The sequence below is a fragment of the Atractosteus spatula genome, chromosome 3 (assembly GCF_055471065.1).
Source record: "Atractosteus spatula isolate fAtrSpa1 chromosome 3, fAtrSpa1.hap1, whole genome shotgun sequence".
NCBI lineage: Eukaryota > Metazoa > Chordata > Actinopteri > Semionotiformes > Lepisosteidae > Atractosteus > Atractosteus spatula.
Genome location: NC_142708.1, coordinates 25,859,659 through 25,885,432, shown reverse-complemented (window position 1 = coordinate 25,885,432; position 25,774 = coordinate 25,859,659). Strand labels below are relative to the sequence as shown.

Below are 25,774 nucleotides of genomic sequence, written 5' to 3'. Positions count from 1 at the left end.
ATTTCTCTGAGGCACTTAGTAAATATCAGCATCAAGAAACTATGACTAAATGCACACACAGCAGGAATCTTAATATGTACAAAGTGTTAAGCTCAAACTACAGAATGAGGCAATACCTTACAGTTATTGTGTGTGTGTGTCTGGGAGTTGAAATATAATCACAATCAACAACACATTAACGAACGCTTAACACAACATTATTAAAATATATTAATACATCAATGCCATAATTTCGTGTTGTACAATTGTAAAACTATCCCAAAGACGGACCTGGGCTAATTTAACATTTGAGAGTAAGCAAAGCCTTAAACCCACCTTAAGCAAATCAACGAGATCTTCAATATCTCTGAACCACTGAATATTTAAGAGATCAAAATTTAAAGCCGAACAATTTTATTGTTATTAATTTATTATTTATTACTAATTTATTATTAAATAGTAACGGCAGTAGTAATAGTGTTGTTACTATTAATGGCACTGTGTGAGCTATTTTACAGCATGTAAATGTATGTTGCGTACAGTACTTTGTCTTGGGCAACCTGTCCTCATTCTGAGAGTAACAAGTACGTGAATTGTGTAGTATGCAGTGGCCTCTAGTGTTAATATGTATATCCACACTAAAATTGTCTTGATAACTGAAAATTCCATAGTCAATAGCCAGGATAACCTCAGTTTTCAGGTAGCAATTCATTTCAAATTTTTTCCTTAATTTAATCTCTTCACATCCCGTACTGAAATGAAACTTTTTTAAATTAAATGTTAAATTGAACTATGGTTATAAGCAAAATACTTTAAATTTTTAATAAATGAGCCAAACGTCTCAAATCTGTAAGTTTATACTCCTTATATAAAACGTCATTCATTCCTAAAGTTTAATTTTCTTCAAATAGAACGTTTTCACGTAGTTAGGAGAATGAGAAAAAAATATATTTTTCATAATATGATGACGACATACAGAAAACTACCCTAGATGAACTGGTTATCTTATCTTTAGATCTACAATAAAGTTAAACTTTATTGCATGCACTAGAAGCGATACGTGCGAACATTTTAACGTTTAATTTCTAATTAAACTTTTGACATAAAATACTATTAACATAAAATAAGATTAAAAACAGACAAGAAAAGAAATTGAACCAGTATAAACAAAACTGTTGTAATGATACTGTTTGATAATAGAGTAGATAATAATAGTGATGGTGCAATGATGATACCGCTGCCACAAAGAGGGAGTTAAACAGAGCCAAATACTTGGTAAGTGCTTTATCTCTGGTGAGTCATGTCAAATTAATGTAACTCCAAAAACCAAAACACGTGGCATACTGTAAACCCACCAGTTTGCTTTTATTATGCTTAACGTGATAAAATACTGAAAATTTTCAAAACTCTTCACTAAAAAAAATAAACCATGGAAAATTAAAACAATCGTAAGGCCATCTGGCAGGACGTGATACACTTTTCAATTTAACCAAGGTAAACAGTTCCAGTGTTGAAGTTAAAAAAAAGTAATCACAGTAAAGTCCAACTGTTTTGCCAGTACAGTTAGAGATTAGAAATGATGTAACGTACGACTTCGAATATTCACTTTTTTCTACAGGTATTTTTGACACAAAATACATTTTAATCAAATAAATTCTGCAACATGAGTAAGAGGACACTTCAGAGTTTAACAGCTTTACGGGCTAGAGCATTTTTCGGATGTACATATGGGCACACAGAGTATACTATTGCGGGGGGTTCATTTGTTGGACTGTGGTTTTAATTCTTTTGAAGTGCACTGTATCCTCATACACTGCGCCTCTTCTCCCTCTCTTACTTTCAGAGCTATATAGCGCTTAACAGGTTCTTTAAAATATAAGGTGCTTCAGGTGTTCACACCTGAAGAAGACTTCACAGCCGAAACGTTGTGTTTTCTTTCTTCTTTTTTTCAGCATGGAATAAACCTATTACAGTACTTGTTCCTTTCCAGTCTACGCATGCTGACGCAGCTACCCACCTGAACTCTTTAAAATATAGTCTATATTTCAGTTCCGTGTGTGGGGGACACTGCTGTACTTTTTAGCATAGGTTTTCACTTAAATTACTCCACTAAATGATCATTTATATATAGGTCTCCTAGACGTAATTGAAGAACAGATGTGTTTTTTTTTCTAAATGGACATCCCCGCTGCATTTTATATCCAAAACATTAACGTGGTAGGCAAAATATGAGTGAGTGAAATTTAACCATCGTTGAAAACGTTAATATTTCCTTTCATTAACTTGACTTGATCAACATGGACTTCATTTTAATAGCAACATTATGTATTACACTCAGTGCATTAAGTATAAATGTAAACTGGAAGTACTTATATATATATATCCCGTGCCAACACGCCTATCCAAGTTTTACAAGTGGTTGTAATAATACGAACTAATGCGCTATTGCATTGAAAAATAGAAATGTGTGCCAAGCATTGTGCCACGTCACTCGTATCCGAAGTCTAAAAGCTCACATTTACAACAAAACAATCAGAATAAGGCTGCTAAAGAAATAGTTGCTAATATAAAAAATAGCTATCTACGACAAAACGCTAATCATATTTTTTTATAATAAGTGGCAAAAGGTACGGCGGATTTTTTTTAGAAAGTGTTTTGTTGCCAATAAGACATACAAACAATATTCTCCATCAAAAATATACCGGGGATTTCGCCAGAAGCATTTGTTTAAGATGTGCTACTTCAGCACAGAGCGATGCCAGCTGGTTTCTCAAATGCCCAGCTTCAGCCTTATCTCTTGTATCCTTTGCTGGGCATTTGAGAAACCAGCTGGCATCGCTCTGTGCCCTCTGGTATTCTCTGCCATCGTGGTGGAAACCCTGACTGGGAAATTCTCTGGAAAACAATGGTGATAGATGATTTTCAATTTTATCATTAACTAGATTGGGTTCCACGCAGTCTAAAGGCCCACCTTGTTCTCCTGGTGGAATGAAGTGTTCCGAGCTTGTTAGACTACAATTCAGGACGCGATCCTCCTCGTTCCCACTTTTATTTCCCTGAAAAGCCGAGTTCTTCAGCTTCGATTCATCATGTGGTTTATTCTTATCCTCTGCGCCACTCAAGCACCTGATTCCAGTGTCTGGATACAAATGTACCCGTTCTGCTTCCGCTACTTTCACAATTGCTGTATTTTGGTTTCTTAATGGTATAACTTTGCATCTTTGGGTACTGATGACTTTTAACCTGAGTTTGTGTGGCAAAAATGGCAAATTCTCAATCCAGTTCAATTTATCAGTGGCTGACGCGTTGTTTTTTGTGCCTTCCTCAGAAGAAAGAGATTCACATCCTTGACTTTGGCGAAAATCTTGAGATGAAATCTTAGCGTGAATATCTTGTGGCACGTCTTTGTGTAAATGCATTTCACCTCCATTTGCAGATTCTTGTAATGTGTGGCTTTCAGGCGCATCGTCATTTGTTGCATGAACATCTAAAGGAGCGGTGATTGCATTACTTGAAATGCAAGTTTTATTTAGATCTTCAAAACGGCGATTTCCCGTGGGGAAATCAAAAGAGTCACAACTTTTAACCCCAGAAGAAAGTGTGGAGTGCCCAAGACCAGGATCATTTCTCTTCAGGAACCGATAGTCATCATTCAGGACGGGTGCGCACCGGGTAGGTGCGGGCGCACCGAAATTATGAACATCAGCAGAAAAACCGCTCTGGAGATGTAGGTTAGATGCCGTATCTTCCGACAGCACACGAAATGTGTCGTGGTTTGAAACAGCAGAAACATTAACCAGACTTGAGCAATGCTGGAATCTGTCCCGAAACAGAGGTTTGGAAACAACATAATTCGTGAGCAAAGGAGATGCAGTAGGTGAGTGAATTTCAGTTACCTCGTGATGAGCGGGATTAGTTGCAGTGTGCTGCAAAAGGTGTTTTGAAAGGTTTTGTGTAGGAAACCTTGCTTCAGGGATCTCGGTGGTATCTCGCATATTATTGAACCTGTACCGGACAGCGGAGAGCGCTGCTTTTAATTTCTCGTTTTCCCGGAGAAGTTCAACTGCGCGCGTCTCCAAAAGAAACTCCTCCATTCTCCTGCGCTGCCTTGAACGTCTGGCCGCCTCGTTGTTCCTTCTTCTTTTGACCCAGTAAGTGCTGTCTTTTTGGTCATCCGGGGTAAATTCTCTTTTTCTCCGAGATCCAGAATCCCCCCCAGTAGTAGAGTGCGATTTTAATCCAAGGAAAGATCTTGCTAAGAAACTGCAAGGGCTTCGAGGATTTTGTGTGCACGACCAAGGAGTACCGCCGGACTCCTGAGACAGAGGTGAGACAGTCGGGGAAGACATAGCATCTGCAGACACGGGGCTGGATGAGTTCATTTGGTCTTCAGAGTCAATAAGCATGCCTGTAATTTTGGAATTAACTTCGAGCATAATTCCTGTTGCGTTAAACTTCAAATCTGAATTCATAGCTGTTAAAGTGAAACTTATCCTTAGGTTTTAGGTTGCAGCCTAAATGTTTGTGGGACTGACAAATAAGAACAGTTTTAGGTCTTTAGCCACGCCCAATATAGCAAGAACAGGTGTCTAGTCATCCCAGTCTTGCAGTTTTTATTTTCTTGATCACATTATTGCATTAACGCACTGTGTCTGCTTACCTGCAAGTGATCTATTGCCCTTTACTTTCAACACTTAACGTTTGCTGTGTATTCACGCTGGCAAAGCCAGGCTATTGTTGTTGTGGACGTATTTGTCAGGCTTTGCCGATGCAATGCGATATCAAAATCGATTATTACGTAATCACTTCCCACAGCACTAATACTTAAATATATATTTAGTATATTCAGTGCAATAATCGGAATCAGCTGGTGTGACTTCATCAGATTAAATAAAATAAAAATGTAATTACAGATCTTTAGTAAATTGACAATTATAAACATTAAGAGGGAGGTATTCCCTTTCAGGAAACTGAAAGGGAATACCTCTTTAAAGTCGCCATCAATATTTTAAGAAACGTCAGTAAAGATATGATTGCATCTTGAACAAATGCTAATGTTATTAACGGAACAATATGGTAAATTAAAAACGGTTAACACTGGGATTGCAAATAGATAAATAACTAACAGATAGTCATGGTAACCAATGAGAAACATTGCCATTATTACTTTTAACTCTACTATATGCTGTGTCCAACGAGGTCAGTATTCTCGGACGTAATAATTTGTAAGCTCTTCAGTCAGTGCTCAGCCTTGCATTACGCACATTTGCCTAACAATATAATCATTTTAGTAGTTTATTCCTGCCGATAAATACAATGCTAAAGTGAACAGGAAATAGCCAAACACCACCACACTGATCCAGTAACTAGAGTTAATACCATTGTCAAAGGTAGACTTGACGTATACTACGTCATTGGACTACACACAGTAAGTTCACACAAACCCCCAAACATTCTAAAGTACAAGAATACATTTACCACATTATATTTTTGTGGAATGGGTTTCAAAAATAAAGCTTGCGTAAAAAAAAATAACACTTCCAAAAATATATATTAAAAATTTAGTTAAAACAAGACATGTTTTAGTAAAAGTGCTCACATTTTAAAACTGCATTGCGAGCAAAACTAAAAAGAAGCATTTGCCCGTTTCAGTTAGATCAAAGTTGCTTGGAATTTCACTAATATGTATATTTTTAAAATGACTTACATTGCAAACTTGTCAGCAAGATAAAATGAACTTATCTGAGGACATTACTTTGAAGCATTGGAAACAAATTATTGGGCAAAGAATGCCAACTGCTTTAAGCAAGCAGTGCTTTAAAAAGTGTTCCACGTGATAACAGAAGGTAAAAAAGTGACAGAAGAGCTGAGGCACCTTGATCTGAGGCAACATCAGACTGGTTTGCAATGTTTTCCTTCTATTGTTATTAAATGCGAGAACAGGAGACATTCCTTTACCCAGAGGGTTGTAGGAGTGTGGAACAATATTCTTACCCATGTGGTTAAAGCAGGTACTTTGGCCTCATTTAAGGAATGGCTGGATGAGATCCTTGGACCAATAAACTACCAACTACCAAACTGGCAAGATGGCCTCCTCCTGTTTGTAACCTTTCCTATGTTCTTGTGTCTTAAGGTTTAAACATTGATCAGAATAGAATGCACTGCTTCAGCTAAGCTGTTTTAAAAACATATTTTGGGGGTTAGAAAAGCTCAATTTGTCTGGACTCTGAAAGGCTAAACTAGCAGGCTATAGCTATTTGACCAGGGCTTTGGTACAGAGCAAGAAAAAAAGAAATTTTATTCCTTTGCAAAACAAGAGCAAGGAAAAAAGTTTCACCTTATCAATGGGTCAACCTTAGTTTTGCTGGTCCTGGAATCTGTCCAGGTGCTAGGTGAGAAATCTTGGAATCGTTTGTGGGCAACCGAGCTGCTCAGATTGTAACCAGTATTGGTTTGGTTCATTTGCACTAGTTCCCAGTTGATCTCAATTAAGATTCCATTTAGAGTTGGTAACTTTCAGGAGCTTGAACAGTTTGGCATTGACTACACCAGTGACACAACAACTTCCTATAACATGTCATTAAGACGTCAATATAAGGCTCCAAACATCAGGAGATTGTGCTTCCTGTCCTGTTGTTCCTAGACTGTAAAGTGATCTCCCAACCAATAATAGATCCTTCAAGGCAGCGGGCCTTAAAACGTTTTATTACTCTTGCTTTTAATTCTATTTTCTGTTTTAATTTGGGCATTCTGTACCTTGTTTTATTTGTAGCAAATAAGTACTATTCTGTTTTACCTTAATATTGCCACTTGCCAGTGAATTAAACAGCACAGCAATGCAAATAAAGTACTGCATGGATGTTCAGGTAATTCAGAACATATACAGTAACAGTGCCCCCTTATGGTAATTTTATTGCTTCATATTATTCCTGATGTTATGTCATTTGTTACCATCAATAGCAGTATTTGTGGACAGATGCATATTTCATATTGAAGAAAATCTAAACAAGGCTGCATACAAATCTGAATTTTATAACAATTGCAAAAACTATGTGCGCAAAGACAGCACATGAAAAAGACACCACTATTTTTGACATCTGGAGGGGAGCAAAACAAACCAATACATTTCTGTTTGGAACAGTAATGCAGATGTAAAAATATAGTGACAGAATTGCAACCTGCATGTGCAAATGGGAAACTCAAGATACGCTGTTGAACAGAGACACAGCATAACATATTCCAAGTTTAAGCCTCTATGATGTTCAGATTCAGAAAAAAAAACAAAATTATTCAAACGTTATAAAAAAATCTAATATTGCCTTGCCAGTTTCATTTTTAACTTGTGACAATTTCACTTGTGACATTTGAGAATAACACTAGAATAAAAAATAATCAGGGTTCCAGCAACTTCTAATAGTGAATGCAGATTAAATTGTGCACTCGCGGAGTATTTAAAAAGGCACGTCTTTGTGGCCAGCTAGCTCTGTAGAGCCATCTAGTGGTAGACAGTTGGTTACTGCACCGTTTTCATATGGCCACCAGCAAGGAAGGTTACAATATGTTCTGTATCTGTCCAAGACCAACAGGAAAATTGTGGTTCCAGAAGTTGCTGGGTAGTACAATGTCATTATAAATACTAGATAATGAACTTGAGCAACTTAACATTTTGTTTTAAAAATAATGAACTTAACCTAGATGAATCAAGGGTATCAGACCCCAAATAAGTCAGAGTTACAAAAAAAAAACATTCAAAGGGCAAAGTGTTGGGAATACAAAACCTAAAAACATCCACAGTCAGAATATTCGGCCCTTAAGCTACATACAGTGAAAAAGTAAAAAAACGAATCTTTGTATCAAGGACTGTCAGACATCTTACTAAGAAGCTTCTCTTCAGATAATGACAGAGAACTGTAGATTACATTTGTAATGTTCTGCATCACGGTGGCTACAGACAAAAGTTTGATACGTGCAAACTCCATGTCCCAAATGAAAAGGGGTCTTGCAGTCAGGAAACAATAGGAGCTTGTTATTTTTGTAAGAACTAAGTGCTTTAAAAAGAAAAAACTGCAAAAAAGTCGGATTGACACATCAATACTGCAGTCAGTTTGTAAGATGTGTGGTGGGTATATTCATTGATGAACCATTAACATTTCACAGGCACTTTGGAAAACACGGTGGATGTTTGCATTGCATTGTGATGTTTGTGTTTCATAAGTCAAGAAATTCTCCACATTTCTAAAAAAAAAAATGTTCCAGTCCATCAGCGGGCTTGTTGATTAAGTACTCAGTCAAGTCAAGGGATGATAGATAATGCACAAACCTCCCAACCTGCAGTTCCAAAATATACATCTAGCATATACAAACGTTAAAAGAAGCAATAGTAAACATCACTCTCTACTTTTCATTTTTTTCCTGAGACACTTGCTTCTTTAATATTTTCTAATGTTGTAACATGAAAAGCTTCCACTGCAACACGCCTCTCTTGGACCTTTTTTTTTACCACTTGAAGTTACACTCCTTTACTTACCTGAATCATTTTTAATAGTGTTACAAAATACTTTTTCTCTGTGCAGTTTTTGGAATTGATTTATCAGACCAATTGGGATACTATTTTCTAACATTTGCTGACTAAGCAAATTAACTTTAAACTCTTTCTATCCATTTTCTACTGCCCCCTTGTCCTTCCTAACACATTCTACTGCCATTGAGATCAGTTCTATTCCTTTGTAGTCTGCTTTCCTGAAACTGTAAACCTTTGTTCTGGTCTCCACCTATAATGTTTCAAAAACAACTTCAAAGCATACCCTATTATGATCACAGTTTCTTAATGGGTCCCTCATCTCCACTTTTCTTACTCTGTCTTTGTTTGAAAACACTACATCAATCCCAGCATTAACTCTGGTAGATGTCCAGACAAACTGAGTAAGGAACAATCGTTAGTGATGACTACTCTGAGATTTGCAGTTGCTGACAACCCTGAAAGCTTTTTTAATGTTTTCGTTTTGGAAGTCTGAGCCAAATGGATTCTGAGATCCTTGATTCCTCATCTAGGTTATATTTGTTGTTTCTTAAACAAGTGGAAACATGAAAGAAATCCTTGTTTAATTGAAAGCATGCACCTTCGTTACTCGCATAAGCGACAAGTTCTTGTCACCAAGTAACATGCACGAATCGAACAATGAAACGACAGGCATTAACTACACGTTTGCATTAAAGGGGTGCTATTTAATTAAAATGGACAGCATAGCTGTTAGGTACATTAACAAGTCTCAGGTGTTCAATAAGTGGGAACAAAGATTTAGGGATTTGCAAGCTGTGGAAATTATAGAACACATTGGTTTGACTCAGTTATTATTACTGTACGTTTCTAACCGATTCAACTGCAACTTCAAACACCAGGTGTTTCACTGTGTTGAGCTGGGTGGAAACACTACACAGAATTCTGGCAGGAATAGTGGTGACTCTGACAATTAGGGGAGCATACTTCCATGAATGTATGACCTGCCAGTTCCTCCATCTCATGGTGTTCTCTCTGTTCCTCTGTTCCTGACCTTGTAACTTCATTTTTTCAATGAGGAACTGGATTTTGTGGCAGTTTTCACAGATGTAGTCTGGTTGATTTGACTTCCTCCAGGATGCTCCACATGATGCACAAGCTGCAAACCAAAGGCTTATAGACATTTTAAGTAGGATTGATAGGAAATTTTATAAATCCCTCTTTGTATGTTTTCCTAATTTCTATATGTTTTCCTAATTTATACATGTTCCTTATTTCTCCATAGCTGCTTAAATGCAATTAGTCTCTCTGCCTGCAACTGACAATTAATAAAGTCTATCTGTGACACACTGGCAAGCAAACTGCTTGTTCCCCTCTGCTGTATTGTATCTAGACAAGTAATCAAAATATTTCCTCCCCCGGACCAGTCTTGTTTTATGACTCAGTACTTAGAATATGTATCTGTAAATGGGAGTTTCATGTTATACTGCATATTGTACCTATAGTTTCATAAGAAGTATGTAAACATCAAGGTGTAGAATGATTTATTAGTAAACCGTCAGGTAACAAAAGATATTTTACATCTTCTTAGGTAATTTCATCCACTCAATTACTCAATTAAATCAGAAATTGAATTGCACTCTATTGTATTTGCAATGTAGGATGAATTTATGGGGGGGACAAATACACTTTTCAGTCCCAATTCTGCTCCATGTTCAACATTTAAATGTTACAGGATGAGACAGGCTACTGAAATGCACTGTGTCAGTAATCATTCTAAATGTTCTGTGAGTCTAATATATTTCAGCACATAACCACCTATTCTAATACTGAGCTTAATTTCCTGTAATATACTGTAACACAAAAGCAAATAAAGCACTAAACTTTTCGAAGACACCCACTCATTGGAGATCTAAGTAATGTATCATTTTATTGAATATTCCACGTGGCTGGATGTACAAAATATATGGCTAAACTGTGTGGCGATTACAAAAAAAAAGAATATCACATTCGTGAGTTTTACAAGAACACATTTTTTGAAAAATGCAAGGACCTGTTGGCTAAAAAAAGTACATAAAAGACAATACCACTGAATAACAAACCCCATCTGAACAGAAGAGAGAAAGCATTTAAATTACATCAAATTGAAATAAAAATCGGAGAATCTCGAGTACGTCGGAGAAAAAGGCTTTTAAATTACACATCTGTACAGGGTTTAAAACGATAAAAGAAGCAGTACCAGAACAAAACTTGCCTTGGTATACGTGTTTGATGTTGAAACTTTGCAGCCACTTCATTGTGTAGGAAGGCAGTCACATTTCCAAATGATAGCAAAGAAAGCTATTCCTCCTCCCAGTTTTCTCTTTTACTTTAAAAGTCATGAACAGCAATTTCAGGTTGAGATGCCGAAATTCCAGTCTCTCGTAAAGACCAGGGTTTCTTCTCACTGATCAACTGCTTCCTTTTTAAACTGAATTCCAGGGGGGAAGAATGTGGCCTTAAAAAAGTTAAATCATTTGTAGTTCAGAAAGGCATTAACATCTAAATACAATCTTAAAATCTTCTTATTTCCCAGGATTCCAATCTTTTTGCCCACTTTGAGGCTGAAGAATTGAATATATCCTTTAAAGAAGTGTAAATGTGTGTATAAAACGTAAGATCACTTTTCTCATCCGAACATCAGTTCATGTCCACAGTGAATAAATCCTTACCGTGTTGTATGCAACAACAGCAAAAAACAAAAACCTCAAAAATGCAACTCTACAAATCCGCTATAGACAAATTTTGCATTATGTTGCACAGCAACAGTAAGAAAAAAAATTCTTCTGAATGACTCTGCAACACTTCCACTAAAAAAAAATATTGTACACCCTTTGCACCTGCACACATTTCCTCTGGGTGAACACGTGATTCTTCATTGCTGTTCCAGAGTCACCTGTGCTCAGGATCCATGTAAGAGTCACCACAATCCACAATCTGAATCTCAGTAATGACTGATTTGAAACACTGCTGGAGTATAAATGCAGATCACTATAAATAACAATTCAGTTTGAGTTAAAAATGAATGCAGATCATTCCCTTCACTTAAGTTTTTTTTTCTTTTTGTAGGTTTTGCTTTTGTTACCACAAAATGTCATAGTTCTTGTTTTGGTCTCCGCTACTACATTACTCTCTATGCTTCAGACTGCATCTCGGGGTCCTCTGTATGTAGGGTGTCATTGTCGCCGAGCAGCTCCGTTTCGGGGACGGACACATCCTCGTTGTGCAGAGCAGTCTGGGAAGATCCATCTGCAACATCTTCCTCAACGGCCTTTCCATCCTCCGTGAGCAAAGCCGCTCGCTCAGTCATTGAAGCGTTTGACGGGGCCGTCGTGACGTAGCCAGTGCTTGTGGAACCACTTCCGCTATGATGTGATCCAGCTTTGGGCACCATTTGTGGATGCATCTGCTGTGGAGGCATCTGCATAGGGATCTGCATAGGGTAGAAGTTTTGTAAATAGGCTCCATAGGCTGGCATGGGCTGATAGCCATTGACGGGAATGTACAGCTGAGGAGGGACCATGGGACGGATCTGACCCTTCATGGGAATGAATTGGGGCTGAGGGAAAGGCTGGGTTTTTTGTTTGGGGCCAACATACCGCGCCGTGCTGACATTACTGACGGGGCTGGTGCTGAGAGAGCTGGTTTGGGTTGTATTGCTGGCCCCCGAGGTCTGAGCCGAGCTGTTGTAATTGGACAGGCTCTCCCACGTCCGTAGTCTGGTGTGGATGTCTTTGAACCTGGGTCTTCTGACAGGGAATTCATTCCAGCACTCCAGCATGAGGGTGTAGATCCAAGCTGGGCAATCATCAGGGCAGGGCAGGACCTGTCGGTTCCTCACCATCTCAATGACATCTTGGTTGGAATAGCCGCAATATGGCTGCAGGCCATAGCTGAAGATTTCCCACAAGACCACACCATAGGACCAAATGTCTGAATCCACTGAAAATTTGCCATACATGATAGCCTCTGGAGACATCCAACGGATAGGAAAAGGATTTCCTCCCATCAGCTTGTAGTAATCAGCTGAGTAGACTTCACGGAAAAGGCCCAGGTCCAAGATCTTCACGTTGAGTTTATCGCACACTAAAATGTTTCGGGTGGCCAGGTCTTTGTGCACCACATGATGGCTGGAAAGGTACTCCATCCCAGCGGCTATCTGCGTCACAATGTGGAGGAAGTCAGCTTGTTCCAAGGTGGATTTCACTGTCTTGTCATCATCAGTGCTGCCCACGTCTGAATGGGGGGACCTCATGACCAGGAACTCGTGGAGGTCCCCATGTCCGGAGTAGCTGAAGATCATGCTCATGGGCTGCTCCTTAGTGACCACACCCAGCAGACAGATGATGTTGGGATGCTGCAGCCGGGACCTCATCAGAGCTTCATGCTTAAACTCCTCCCTCAGGGTCAGTTCAGCTTTATCCTTTACCGTCTTGATGGCAACTACTTGGGTCTGTTCCCCAGGTGCTGTGCCATAAAGATGTCCCTTGTACACTTTCCCAAATCTGTCTTCACCGAGCTCCTCCATGAAGCGCACAGCAGACAGATTGATCTCCCGGAGTTTTCCCTGCGTAACACAAAATTATATTTTGCTTATTAGCATTGATTTAAAATAAGTAGGACCTATAAAATATATATAAAGGATATATCATTTAAATTTAGGTAAAATCCTCACTGCATTTACATGGGTCATGTTTGGAGTAATAGCAATTATTACTAGTTAATAATAATTAATAGTAATCTAATAGCATGCAATTAGATTTATGCAAAATCAAGACATATTTACAGATCCAATTGCTTATTTCTTTGAAGTGCCTTAGTACTGTTACTACATGCTTTGATTGTCCAGAATATGTACTGCACAATCAAGTCCAGCACAAAATGTGAACTGCCTTAAGTAGTTTGAAAGAGACAACACCATCTGGCAAACATGTATATTTAGATTCAGGTAATGTGGAATAACGTTTGTATACCTCTTCCTCAATGCAAAGTATCATCATAGTCATATCACGATGACTGTAATAATTGACAATGAATGATTATGTATATACACCTCCAGAAAAGTAAAACAAATAACTTTGAGACAGGAACAGTTGCACAATGGTTAGTATTGCTGCCTTGCAGCGCTAGGGCCTTTGGTTTAATTCCTGGGGTGCTATCTGTGTAGAGTTTGTCTGCTCTCCGTGTTCACGTGGCTTTCCTCTGGGATTCAGGTTTCCTCCTACAGTCCAAAGATACACTGCTAGGTTAACAGGGTTCTGGGAAAATTGGCCGCAGTATGAGTGTGTCTGTGTGAGCCCTGCAGTAGACTGTCCTGTCTAAGGTGTACCCTGCCTTGCGCCCCTTGTTTGCTGGGATAGCTCTGCCACTTGTACTGGATAAAGTGGTCAGAAAATGGGTAGATGGATGAATGAGTTCTACTGTGATTTTTATTTCTGTTATTTCCTTACATTAAAAACTAACCACAGTGGTATCAAACAATACGTATACATGAAGCTTCACAGCATGCTTAATTCAATAGTAATAAGTGCATCATTTTAAGCAGCAATTTAAAATGGGTGCACTATACTCATATTTAAAGCTCAACTTTGTGTTACCTGGTGCTTGTGCTGGTTAATGAGGGGCAGCTCCATGTCCTGGCTGGGTGATGCCATTAACTGCCTGCGAGGAGGAGTGTCAGAGGAGGCCTTCTGTTTGTTCCGGCACATGCAGATGAGGAAGAACAGGCAGGCGATGACGAAGGGGATCGCTATGCTGGGAATTAGAATGTAGAGGATCTCCATTTTATGGTTTTCTCGAGGTTCTGCAAACCAAAGGGAAACAGCATTAATTAATTTAAGGAACAAGTAATAAGTTTATTCCATGCTGAAAAAAAGAAGAAAGAGAACACAACGTTTCGGCCGTGGAGCTACATGTATTCTACATGTATTCTCTTTCTTCTTTTTTTCAGCATGGAATAAACCTATTACTTGTTCCTTTGCAGCCTACGCATGCTGACGCAGCTACCCACCTTAATTAATTTAATGCCATGAAATTTAACTGGAGTGCATCCGCAATCGACTTTAGAATTAGTGGGTCACTTAGTAAATGTTATGTGCTTGTGCGCTATTCTCCAGAAACCCCAGTGGATACTTTCCGGTAAACCACATTCAGATTCTGTGCCAGGAATGGAAAGGTTTTTTTTTTTGCTTCTCATCCATAAAACATTTCGGCATATTGCTCTCTTTTATTTGGGAAAGAAAGAAACTATGAAGCCTACATGTATTCAAGAATAACCAGTTTTTTTCAAGACATGGAGCGCTGGAACACAATGTGTAACAGACTATGTTCCTAAAAAGGAGATTTCAGGTAAGCTATCATTGTAATAATTCAAAAACACTGTTAAATGAAGCCTCATCATAATGTAATACAAGAAATGCTTATCTAATTCTTACCTAGAAGGCTCTACATGGTTTGGCACATCAGTACTGTCTGACTTACTATCATCCTACTCCCCATCTTGTAGCCTTTGTTCGTCTAATTCTGGTCCCCTGTTTGTCTCCCAAGCCCGTCTACCCTCTATCGGTGACAGGGCCTTCTCCTGCTATGCCCTAAAGCTCCAGAATTCTATCCCTATGGGTATCAGAGAGTCACCTTCCCTTGGCACTTTCAAATCAGGACTCAAAACCTTCTTCTTTACATGGGCTTTAACTGGTCCTGTGTCTGCCCCATTGCTTTCCAAACCCTAATTGTAATTGGGTAATCCTGCTGTCTCCTCTCATGGTGTACTTTTTTTTAACTGTCAAGCACTTAGAAATATATACTTATATAAAAAAGTTTATTATTATTAAGAAGTACCAAAACATCTATGCTAGACACATTGCAAAACAATAACATTTCCAACCCAGCATTGTCGTTCTCCCATATTTTGTATTGTCCACTTACTGCAGGCAGGAATGTCACACAGATCCACGCGCACATTCTCGTCCAGTGTAAAGCACCAGGGAGCTTCCATCTGGCCAGCTGGGTTCCGGCAGTAGTTGTGCCCTCCTCCCAGCTCCGGGAACTCCATGCCCGTCAGGTGGTGGCTGTGAGGGAACTGGGCGTTCCAGCGCTGGCACTTGTACCCCGACTTGGTCACGCTCGCCGTGCCCCTGTAATCCGCTCCGCTGCCGTTGTAACACTTGTGATCTGGAGGAGGATCTTTCACAAGGATTAAAAATTAAGAGAGGAAAAAGAAAAGCGTAAAACCAAATAAAAAAAAAATACACCAACAGGCTGCCACAAAACTCATCTGGGGACGACTGGAAAAAATGTGATTCTAGGAAAATTGAAAGACAAAGAGGAGGAAAACTCTTAGATGTACAGTATGTTATCTTCCCCGACTGATAACATGCTTGTTTTCAGTTAATGAAATAAAAAATATATTTGTGCTCTCACCCTTAATCCACCAGTTCTTAGTAGTGTAATATAACTCAAGTCACAAGGCTACTGGGGACTTCAGCTCTTCCCAAGGACTTTGATTAGGAGGAAAAACTACTGAGCTGGGGATCATGGACCCTTTCTGTGGCTGCAGTGAATTGGCCACGTCTGGAAAGCATTTTTGCAAAGCCTTTGAGAAAGCAGTATCAAATTTCCCATTCTGCAGTGGTAATCCTACTTAAGCCTGCAATCACGCCGAATTCCTTAGACTGTTATTTATAAAGGAAATCAGAATATCTCTGGTGCTAATCTATTTTTCTTACCAGATTTTCTTCCTGAAATAAACAAATTACGGCCCTTTGCGGATTGTGGCTGCGGGAACCTTCCTCCGGAACAATTCTGCTGCGGCCCACGTCCTTGTAAACTTTTTTGGTGTATGACAAAACGACAGGGGGGCATGAACTTCTCGCAGCAGAGTCAATTAAAAAAAGTATGTTGGTGCCACCTCTAGGGGGCGCTGTGGAGAACTGTGCCCCGGAAGCAGGAGGCTGTCTCAGACCTCTCATCGCCTTCGCGAGGACCGTCAGCGGAGGTGGCAGATCCCCACATAACCTAGTCAGAGACATGGCCGCAGTGAGGCCCTCTGGGCTCCGAGCTCTGTGGCACTTACATGTTTTCAGCTTGTCCACCGGGACACCGATCCGCATGCAGCTGGCGGCCTCGGGGGAGTCTGGCAGGGGCAGCGCCTCGCAGCTGGGCAGCTCCAGCTGCATGAGAATGGCCCGGTTGGAGCGGGCGATCATGTACTCTGTGCGGCACAGGTCGTTCTCCAGCACCTCACACTCGTCGCGGCACAGCTCCCGCTGCCGGGGGTTACGGGAGCCCTCGTCACACAGCGGAAAGACGTAGTGGCAGAAGGAGGGGATGGCAAACTGGGAGCACTGGTCTGACAGGTGAGTGGAAGTTCCTATCATGGTGAAAGCAGCTGCGCCGCAATAGAAGCAGAAAGAGAAAACTATTGACATTTGAATTGAGGCTAAAAATCATTTGTTTTTTATTTGGGGGGGTGGGGAGATACAAATTTTACAGTTCTGCATTAAGCCTTTCAAACTTGAAATGAGTAGGAATTTAACTACTGCTGTGTTTGCAATTTCAGCATCAAATATTTCTTACCATGTGAACACTGTTTCACATCAGTAAGGGAATATTAGGTAGTGCAAAGATTCTTTACTTATCACATCCTAGAACTTCTGTTTTTAAAAAACCAAATTTGTGATAGGACTTCAAACTAGAAGCCTAAACACGAACTGTTGGTATTGAGTAATCTGTGACTATTTTTTTTTCAATTTTAGATACAAAAATAATTAGTTAAAATTGATTTAAGAACCCAGATAATGATGCATCATTATAGTGTGAAGTACAACTCTGGAGAAGTTCTAATAAATACCCAAACCATAATGCAGTTACAGACAACATTTAACAATGTTGTTAAACAACAACAATAATACTCCAAGCTACTTTGAAAGGGGTCCTGCTCTTTTTAAGTTCAAGAGAAAGTACTACAACCCAGAGGATTCATGTCAGATTGTATGTTGCATTGAGAACTGATATTCTGCTGCATCTGCATTTTAATAGTTCCCATCTTTTTCACAAGGGGTCTCTCTTTGCCATCTAACGTAAAATAGTGTATTTCTGAACTTAAACTTGAAATGCAGTATTTTAATAGCTTGATATCAATTTAAACTTGGAGATAGTTTCCAGAGCAATATCTGTACTCTCACAGAAAGGTTTGACTTCTGATAGCACAGAAATCTGGTACAGCTAATGAAGGAGGAAATATTAACAGCTTTGCATAATGCAGTAATTTCTCTGTATTGAACATATATTAAAATGTTCATGTACTATATATTATTCAACAAAATGGAATCTGTGAACTATAATGCAAGTGTTTATAGTGTATCCAAACATATTTAATAATAAGTGTTTTATTAAGACAAATCTTAACCTATTCTCATTTATCCAAATAGTAATGAAAATAGAAAATTTATTTTTTATGGGTTTCTGAATGGCTTAATGAGCACAGCTGAAATACCGATATAGACCCTTCAAGGCCACATTTAATTGAAGGAACTTTTAGAATGGAAAATACTGCATTGCTCTGACTACTACATCTGTGGCTGGAAAGTGTACACAGTCCTCAAACCCTGTGTTGACACAAAGCTGATAACAGTAAAACAGAGATGATTAACAACTGACAATTCCATTTTTTAAATTATTCTTATAGGGTGCTACTGTTCTTTGGTACTGTATTTCAAAATTTGGGAAATGTTTTGAGAGAGAATTTAAAACTGCATGTGTTTTGTGAAGGTAGTGTGACACACAAAATGCTTTCCCTTAACATTACTTTGAGCTGTTATGTTGTTAAATGTTCATGTCAGGGAAAAGCAATCTGTCAACTAACAGATAGGCCATTGAAACTAATCTATTTCAACTAATAAATATTTCAAAATGCCAATAAAACGTTTACCCTGCAAAATTTAAAGATTCTTATGTTCTTGCTATGTTTCAATAATCTTTAAAAAACATTTACAGTAAGTTAGAAACTGGTAACTTAACATCACAAGGGAAAAAAGAGAGATTACAATTCTAACAGGAAACACCAGACCTAGCAGCTTCATATCTATTATACATAACATTTTGCAACCAATAAAAACAGATCCAGGATTTAATTTAGCAACTGTGCTTTAAGAGAGACCAAATGAATACTGAATTGTTGCTTCTTAAATCAATGACATTTCAATGTAAGTTGGACAAATATTTACATGTACTTCTTTTTTAAAATGGTATTTGATCGGTACCTGGAATATATAAAACTTAAACCAGTAGTTGCTTTCATGGATTTTAACATAAGAGAAAGATGTATTTTTATCTGGAAAATGTCCAAAATAATCTCACAAAGTATTTTAAGTTGGATTTGTTGCTCTGTCCAATAAGAACAAATGACCCAAATTTGTAAATAAAAAAAAAACAGAAACACTTTCCAACATTTTGAGTACTCAGCACATTTCATTTTAAGATATGATGATATGAGGAAACACTCATTTTAGGGGGGAAAAAATTCTATATTCCCTTCGAGACAAAATAATTAGCTGTGGCTGCACCCCAAATTACATACAAAGTGCGGTTTGGTAACAAGTCATAGTAATTTTACCCTAAAACCTGGCTAAAGTTACTACTGTGTACCCAGATAATAATACATACAGAGATTTACCAAGTATGTAAAGAATTTAAATGCAAACAAACAATGTGTCTAATTGAATTAAAAGCCTTTTTTTAAACTGGGTAAAAGACAACTTCATATACAAAAAGGACTGGTGATTAAGCACTCTCCTGGAAGCCTGGAACAGTACAACAAATACCATCTACGTGCATTTGAGAGTAGGAACAAATGGTTATTGTTCTTCTAGAGGCATGCCATTCCTACCAGTTATTCGGTTTTCACTTTCCCCTTGCATCTGGAGCGACTCCACGTAAATGCTTCTGTTTCCAATGAATCGCGCACATGCGATTCCTCGGTATGGCTGACAGAATCCTTTTTCATGAAACTTGTCCCTTTGAAAACACAAATGGATTCCATAAGTATAACAGCAAATGTCAGGTCCCCAAAGGAAACGGCTCTCATCTGCGTCCTTGTACTCCACTTCAAACCCTTCTCAGCAAGCAGCATTCATGTCTTTTTATCCCTCCTTTACCTCATGGAGGAAAATCTCTAGAGACCAACAGGTAACAATATTATTCACCCCTTATATGGTTCCAGACACTCCTATCTGAAACTTCAAAAAAGATCTAAAAGCAGCCTCCCCACACACAACAATAACTCCAAGTGGAATGAATTTCTTTTTCATTATTTTCTTATGCGTTTGAGTCCACAATAGAGACATTTTTATTCCCGTATTACTGTTTTCTCCAGATGTATTATGGACTACAGTGTTTGTTCAAACAGCAATTACTTACATCTATTTCTGCCATGATGTTCGACTGACATTTTAGAGTAACCCCTACAAAGTTCCAGAAGTTAAAATGTCCACTGGGAGGAAGCCTGAGGCCAGAGACTTTAAAGATCCTAAAGATCAGAAGTCATGTAGCTTGGTATAGAAATGTTCTGTAAATTTCAATTATATTAGGCTTTTCTGATATTGATGGTTTTTGCACAATTAAAACTTTCATAGCTTGGACCATTTTAATTAATAAGGCATGACATGAACATGTCCTGTCTTCATTCAATGTGTTAGGCCTGTTTTCTCCAATACAAACAAGCTGTGCTAATACTGCTGGACTATGGCATACAGCTGACCAATTTATCAACTGGCAGTGGTTTAAAACTTTCAGTTCCACAACTGCTGCCATACTGGTTTCTGTGTTGTATTTTAATTTAAAATTCTGCAGATTTTTTTTGTAACTGAACCTCCTTTTGAAAACTTCCCAATCAAGCTGACATTAGGTTTGCATTTTAATTAGCCCTCTTGCCAAGGATGTACTAATCTCAGTTCCTCATTAAATAAGATCCATATGTACCACACAGACCCTAACATACTAGCACAAGAATTAATCAAAGTCAGTCGGGGGTATTGAGCAGAACTGTTGTTCTCCTAGAAAACAGCAAGTAATTCCATTCTAAAGAGTTAGGGCTACCACCTCCAAATTAGCACTCCCAAAGCAATACTTTTTATTAAGAAATGCCACTTAAATAATTAAAAAAACTAAAATGTTAACATAAACATAAGCATCATTGCAATATTAAACATGCAAATATACAATTTACTAACATGATTATCACAAAACATTCCAGTTGTGGTGGTGAATTGTGTGGAGTAACAGGTACAATCTCTACACAGCCTCTCAGAATGTTAGCCTGTCTCTAAACTGTGAGTGTACACATGGTAATATTTACATAAAACTACTCACAGATAAACCAAACAGCTGAAATCGGTAATACACCAGAGCAGCACAGTGGCGCAGGGGTTAGCAGTACTGCCTTACAGAGCTGGGGTTGTGGGTTCAATTCCTGAGGTGCTATATGGGTGGAGTTTGTAGGTTCTCTCTGTGCTTGTGTGGGTTTCCTCACACTGTGCAAAAACATACTGGTAGGTTAATTAGCTTCTGGGAAAACTGGCTCTGGTGTGTGTGGTGTGTCAGTGTGTGCTCTGCAATGGACTGGCGTCCCATCCAGGGTGTATCCTGCCTTACGACCATTGCTTTTTGGGATAGACTCTGGCTCTTCTGTGACCCTTTATAAAGGGTAGAGATTAAAAAGGGATGGAGGGATACAAATGACATACACAAGCTATTCATGTTAGAAAATATGCTTTCAGGTGAATTAATTTCCACCTACATTCAAGTCACTCTTTGCCATGCCCAGCAGCACAAGTAACTATAAGCAAAGAAACAAGCTAAATGCTCCTTTTTTCCCCAAACTAAATGCCCTAAGCATTTATAGGCTAAATGCCCCAGGTTTTTCCAAACCTCAGGTTAACTCACAGATTGTTAAAACTGATTTTATAAAGTGTTAATTTTTGCAATTACTTCATACACTATTTTTTGTAAGGCATAGGCCCAGACCTTATCAAAATCCTTGTTCTTGAAGGCAGCTTTTGTGTGCTAGGGTCTTCTTTATGTAGTCAGCGTGCCATCAAGTACTGAATTTCAATTCAGGCGTCAGGTGTGACCAAGTTTTGACTGAATGCTAAACTTGTTGTGGGACCTTATCTTAGTAAGAACTAAGAGTAAGCCTATTTTCCAAAGAGAGACTGAGAAAGGTAATTAAAATCATAGCCACCATCGACCTAAATAATATTCAAGTAACTACTTTATTAAATTTAAAAAATACCACATCGTCACATGAAGTATAAAATCCTCTCTGTAGCTCAAAATAAAATATTCAGGTTTTTGTTCATCTTGTTCATGGATTTTTTGGAAATGTACGATTAAATGCTTTTTTCCAAAAACTATAGGATCTGCATAAGCAATAGACATGCTATTATTATTACAGTGGTTGGGACTGAGGGATTTCGGATATAGTGTTGGTTAATCCCTGACTGCCAATGTGCAGACCTTGGAATGACATAGCTCCAACAGATGGGATTGATCTCCAGTTTTTTCTTTCCTCAAATCCAACATGACAATAAGGCAAGAATATTATTTGCTGACAAGTAGTTTACATTTCTTAGGGAGACCCTTCAAAATTGAAAACTGAAGCAATGTTCAGAGAAATATAGTCTAACAAACATATGGTTGGAATGTTTCATCTTTCTTTTAAACCTCTGAATTACAGTATTACATACAGTATTTACCTTATGCCAGCGGTGTTTAACTCTGGTCCTTGAGGACAACTGTTCAACAGGTTTTAGAGAGGTAACTCTCTAACTCTCAAGCCTCTTAAGAACAAGGAAAGACTAATAAGCCTAAATAAGCAAAGAATGTACTCAATTAAGTGGATAAAAAACTAGGAATGTTTCGGCCCTCCAGAACTGCATTATGCTTTGAAAAAATAACTAAAAAAAACTAAAAGTTTATTACTTAAAGAAGCAGATCAATTTGAAGTTCTTACCTAACAAAGAGGCACATCTTTTTGTGTCTATCTCCAAAGCTAGACCTTTTTTTGTATTCAATAATACTCAAACTTTCAGACCTATCTCATTTGAGAATATTCAAATTTAACAAGCCTTATCACTGAATTTAAAGACTGAATCTTTACGAATGAGCTGTATACTAGCACTAAGAAAAGGACTGATCACATTGTTCATATAATTTTCATTCTCTCTAGAATCCCTGTAAATGTGAGACTGAGGAAAAAAAACGTGAGTAAAACTGCTGTTGGATCTATTTTAATCCACTGATAGACCTGTGTGAGTAATGAGAAATGTCTTACTCCAGCAAAGAAAAGATAAATTCCCTGCAGGATATCTGAAAATAAAGACTGTTACTTTAAATGCACTTGGCAATTTCACCTCCTACTGATAAGCAGTATAAAAAGCAGACTACCAATGCAGTTTAAATAACACCAAAATGAACTCAGATAATAGGTAAAGGCTGTGTACTGTCCATCATCTTTCACAGCTCTTGTTATAAGAGTTAGAGGAAACTGGGGGAAGGGAGATGTTTTCTTCAAGTTCCACAGTAGAGTTTAACTACAGTTTAAATAGTGCAGCTTTAAAAGAAATGAACAAAAGCTTGAATATGATATGGAAAATCTGTGAAAGCAATTCATTCTGCCTTCTGTTTTAATGTGTGCCAAACAAGCTCTAATGCACACCTTAAGTCTTTAATCTGTGTGAAACTCTATCCTAAAGCCTAATCCACAAGATGAGGTATTTACTTATAAATCTCACTAATCCTTGTGCTAAATGTGCCAAATAAAAACATGACACCATTTCTCCTTGAATGTACCATAACAATGAATTTGTACCAAAAACTCCCAACATGATTTATGTATTTAAACATCACACATTTCTGTTCTAACACTGTTAATCATTATATCATAAAAAGCAAGACTTTAGACTTGTCATAAATGTAATCTTTAAAGTAAACAAAGATTATAGAAATTTCACCTGTTTTATGTCAATCATAGTGAAACTGAAGAGTGAAATCCACAGAGAGGAACCAATACAACCTGTTTATTAAGAAAGAGAACAATGCCTCTGTGCCAATAAACTACATTGAGAAATGCAGTCTCTCAAAGACAGACCGTGATCTCTGAGACCAAGAATCGTGACACCTCATCAAGATAAGTGTGATTATCTGACCAGACGTTTAGTTACTACACAACTCCATTTGCGGTAATTGTTGGCTATCCGACAGCACAACACTCCACTGAAGTGAACTCCTGGAATTTCACTTGCTGCTCTTCCTACATGCTCATCCCAACATAACATTCCAGCAGGACAGACTGTTCTCGTGATGCTAGTGCATCAGCCACTTTCTTGCAAAATAAGCATGTGACAGTTGTGCTACGGATGCCCTACTTGCCAGACCTGAGCCCCATTGAACAATTGTGGGATGAGCTGGCATGATGTGTGGCATCTAAGAGGTTCAGAGACCCATGAACAGGCACCTGCTTGTCCGGGCTCCCTGACACGAACAGGACAAAATCCCACAGGACAGCATGTTCAACCTGGTGCAAAGCTTGCATCAAAGAGCTGGTTTACATTGCTTCCAAAGGCAGCCAGTGCATTTGCTACAAAAGGAGTAATTTTCCTTCAAATTGATCAATAATTTGTAAATCAATAGTAAATCAATTTGTTGAGGTTATAACTGACATGTCTTTTCACACTTAGCATATTAGCTGATGCAGCACAGATATTCAGTTGCAGTTTTCATTCACTGTCTTTTCACTGTCAAAGTATATAAAATATTACAAACAAACAGAAAAGCTCTGATTTTGAAATGGCAATGGCACAAATTAAAATGAATCCTAATCAACCAGGGGTGGCCGCAGAACAGCTGCCAGCACCTGGCATCCTAGGCAAACCATGCCCCCCCTCCATTTAGGTAATCTGGTTGATTAAACACTCAAAACCGAGGTTCAATAATTCAATTTGTCCAGCCGTCTGTCCAACCAATGTTTTTAAAATACATTATAATAGACAACATTTCCAGGAAGAATTTGTACACAACAGCTAGATGACATTTTAGCCCCACGTCAAATAAAAACTTGACATAAAAAATATTTATTCCAGATCCCAAAACATCGCAAGCTAGCATGCTTTAACTACCACTATCACAAAATCCAACAAAGAAATAAGAAAACTCTTCAATGAACTTTAATGTGATTCAGACCTGAAAACCTACTGTATAATGACTAAACAGGCCAACAAAAGAAACACCTGGAGTCCCAAATTAACAGAATTCAACAGCTAAATCTCCCTCCATATAAATGCTGGAAGTTCAAAAGTGGAAGAGGCTCAATCTGCCTATTCTAAAAATACATCACCAATCCAAGACCAGCACAAGGTCCATTCACCTGGTGCTCCTGCCTCATTCCCTTAATTCCTTTCTCTTCTCTTGTCCCTGACCTCAATCTTACCTGTATCTTTTTATGATAAGTGTCTTGCTGTGAGTTAAATGTTTATTCTTCAGTTTTGATTAACCAGCAGAGATTTCTTTTGATCCTTTGTCTCTCACAGCCCACCTACAACTAGGTAAACTGCTCAGTTTCTGCCTATTGTTTTTTTCATTTTATGATGTTAAGTTGCAACAATATTCTCAAATGTATCCTGACAGGTACATTTCAAAAGCATCTTTTAGCCATAATTTCTTACACAGAGGCCAGTTCTAAGAAAGGTTCACAATTATACAGCCCGATATGGGTTAAAGTTAAGTTAAAATAGTACATAAAGATATTCATATTCTGGATTTACATAAATGCTTTATGATAATAACAGCTGGTGGGGGGAAGAGCAATAGTGGTGTATCGCCTTGCAGAGCACAATTACAAGTTGAGTTTTCATAAATTCTAAGAATTATAATTAACACTCTCTTTCATACACACAAGAATTGAAATAATTACATCTTTGTTAAAATTTTATTTGTATATCTTACATTTTTATTTTAAAACAAAGCTTTTTTTAATTATTTTTCCTCCTCAGATTTGGCACCCAGCTCTAGCTCTAGGTGACTTCTATTTCCTAGTTTGTCACTATGTAGGAACCGGCCCTGAACTCAATAATTTAGAAGCCTGACTCAAGAATGACAGGGAGGGACACAGAACACCTTTGATCTGAGATGCAAAGCAAACACAGATTTCATATGGTCTTTTTTTAAAAAAAAGTCCTGAGGACCAAAAAACAGCACATTTACAAA

The 25,774-nt window shown here is 38.2% G+C and overlaps 1 protein-coding gene across 2 annotated transcripts in view; it reads right to left on the bottom strand.

Annotated features, from left to right (window-relative positions):
• Window positions 1-10,389: 10,389 nt before the first annotated feature.
• ror2 (receptor tyrosine kinase-like orphan receptor 2) overlaps window positions 10,390-25,774 on the bottom strand; it is a 99,184-nt gene continuing 83,799 nt past the window's right edge. The window contains exons 5-9 of one of the 2 annotated variants that reach the window (XM_088909958.1): window positions 19,401-19,528; window positions 16,587-16,901; window positions 15,440-15,685; window positions 14,113-14,318; window positions 10,390-13,082 (exon numbers count right to left, since the gene is read on the bottom strand). In XM_088909958.1, coding sequence (XP_088766084.1) covers window positions 11,649-13,082; window positions 14,113-14,318; window positions 15,440-15,685; window positions 16,587-16,901; window positions 19,401-19,528 — 2,329 coding nt within the window. In that variant the 3' untranslated portion in view covers window positions 10,390-11,648. Of the gene's footprint in view, window positions 13,083-14,112; window positions 14,319-15,439; window positions 15,698-16,586; window positions 16,902-19,400; window positions 19,529-25,774 lie in introns of both variants that reach the window. The other variant, XM_088909957.1, reaches the window with a different exon arrangement.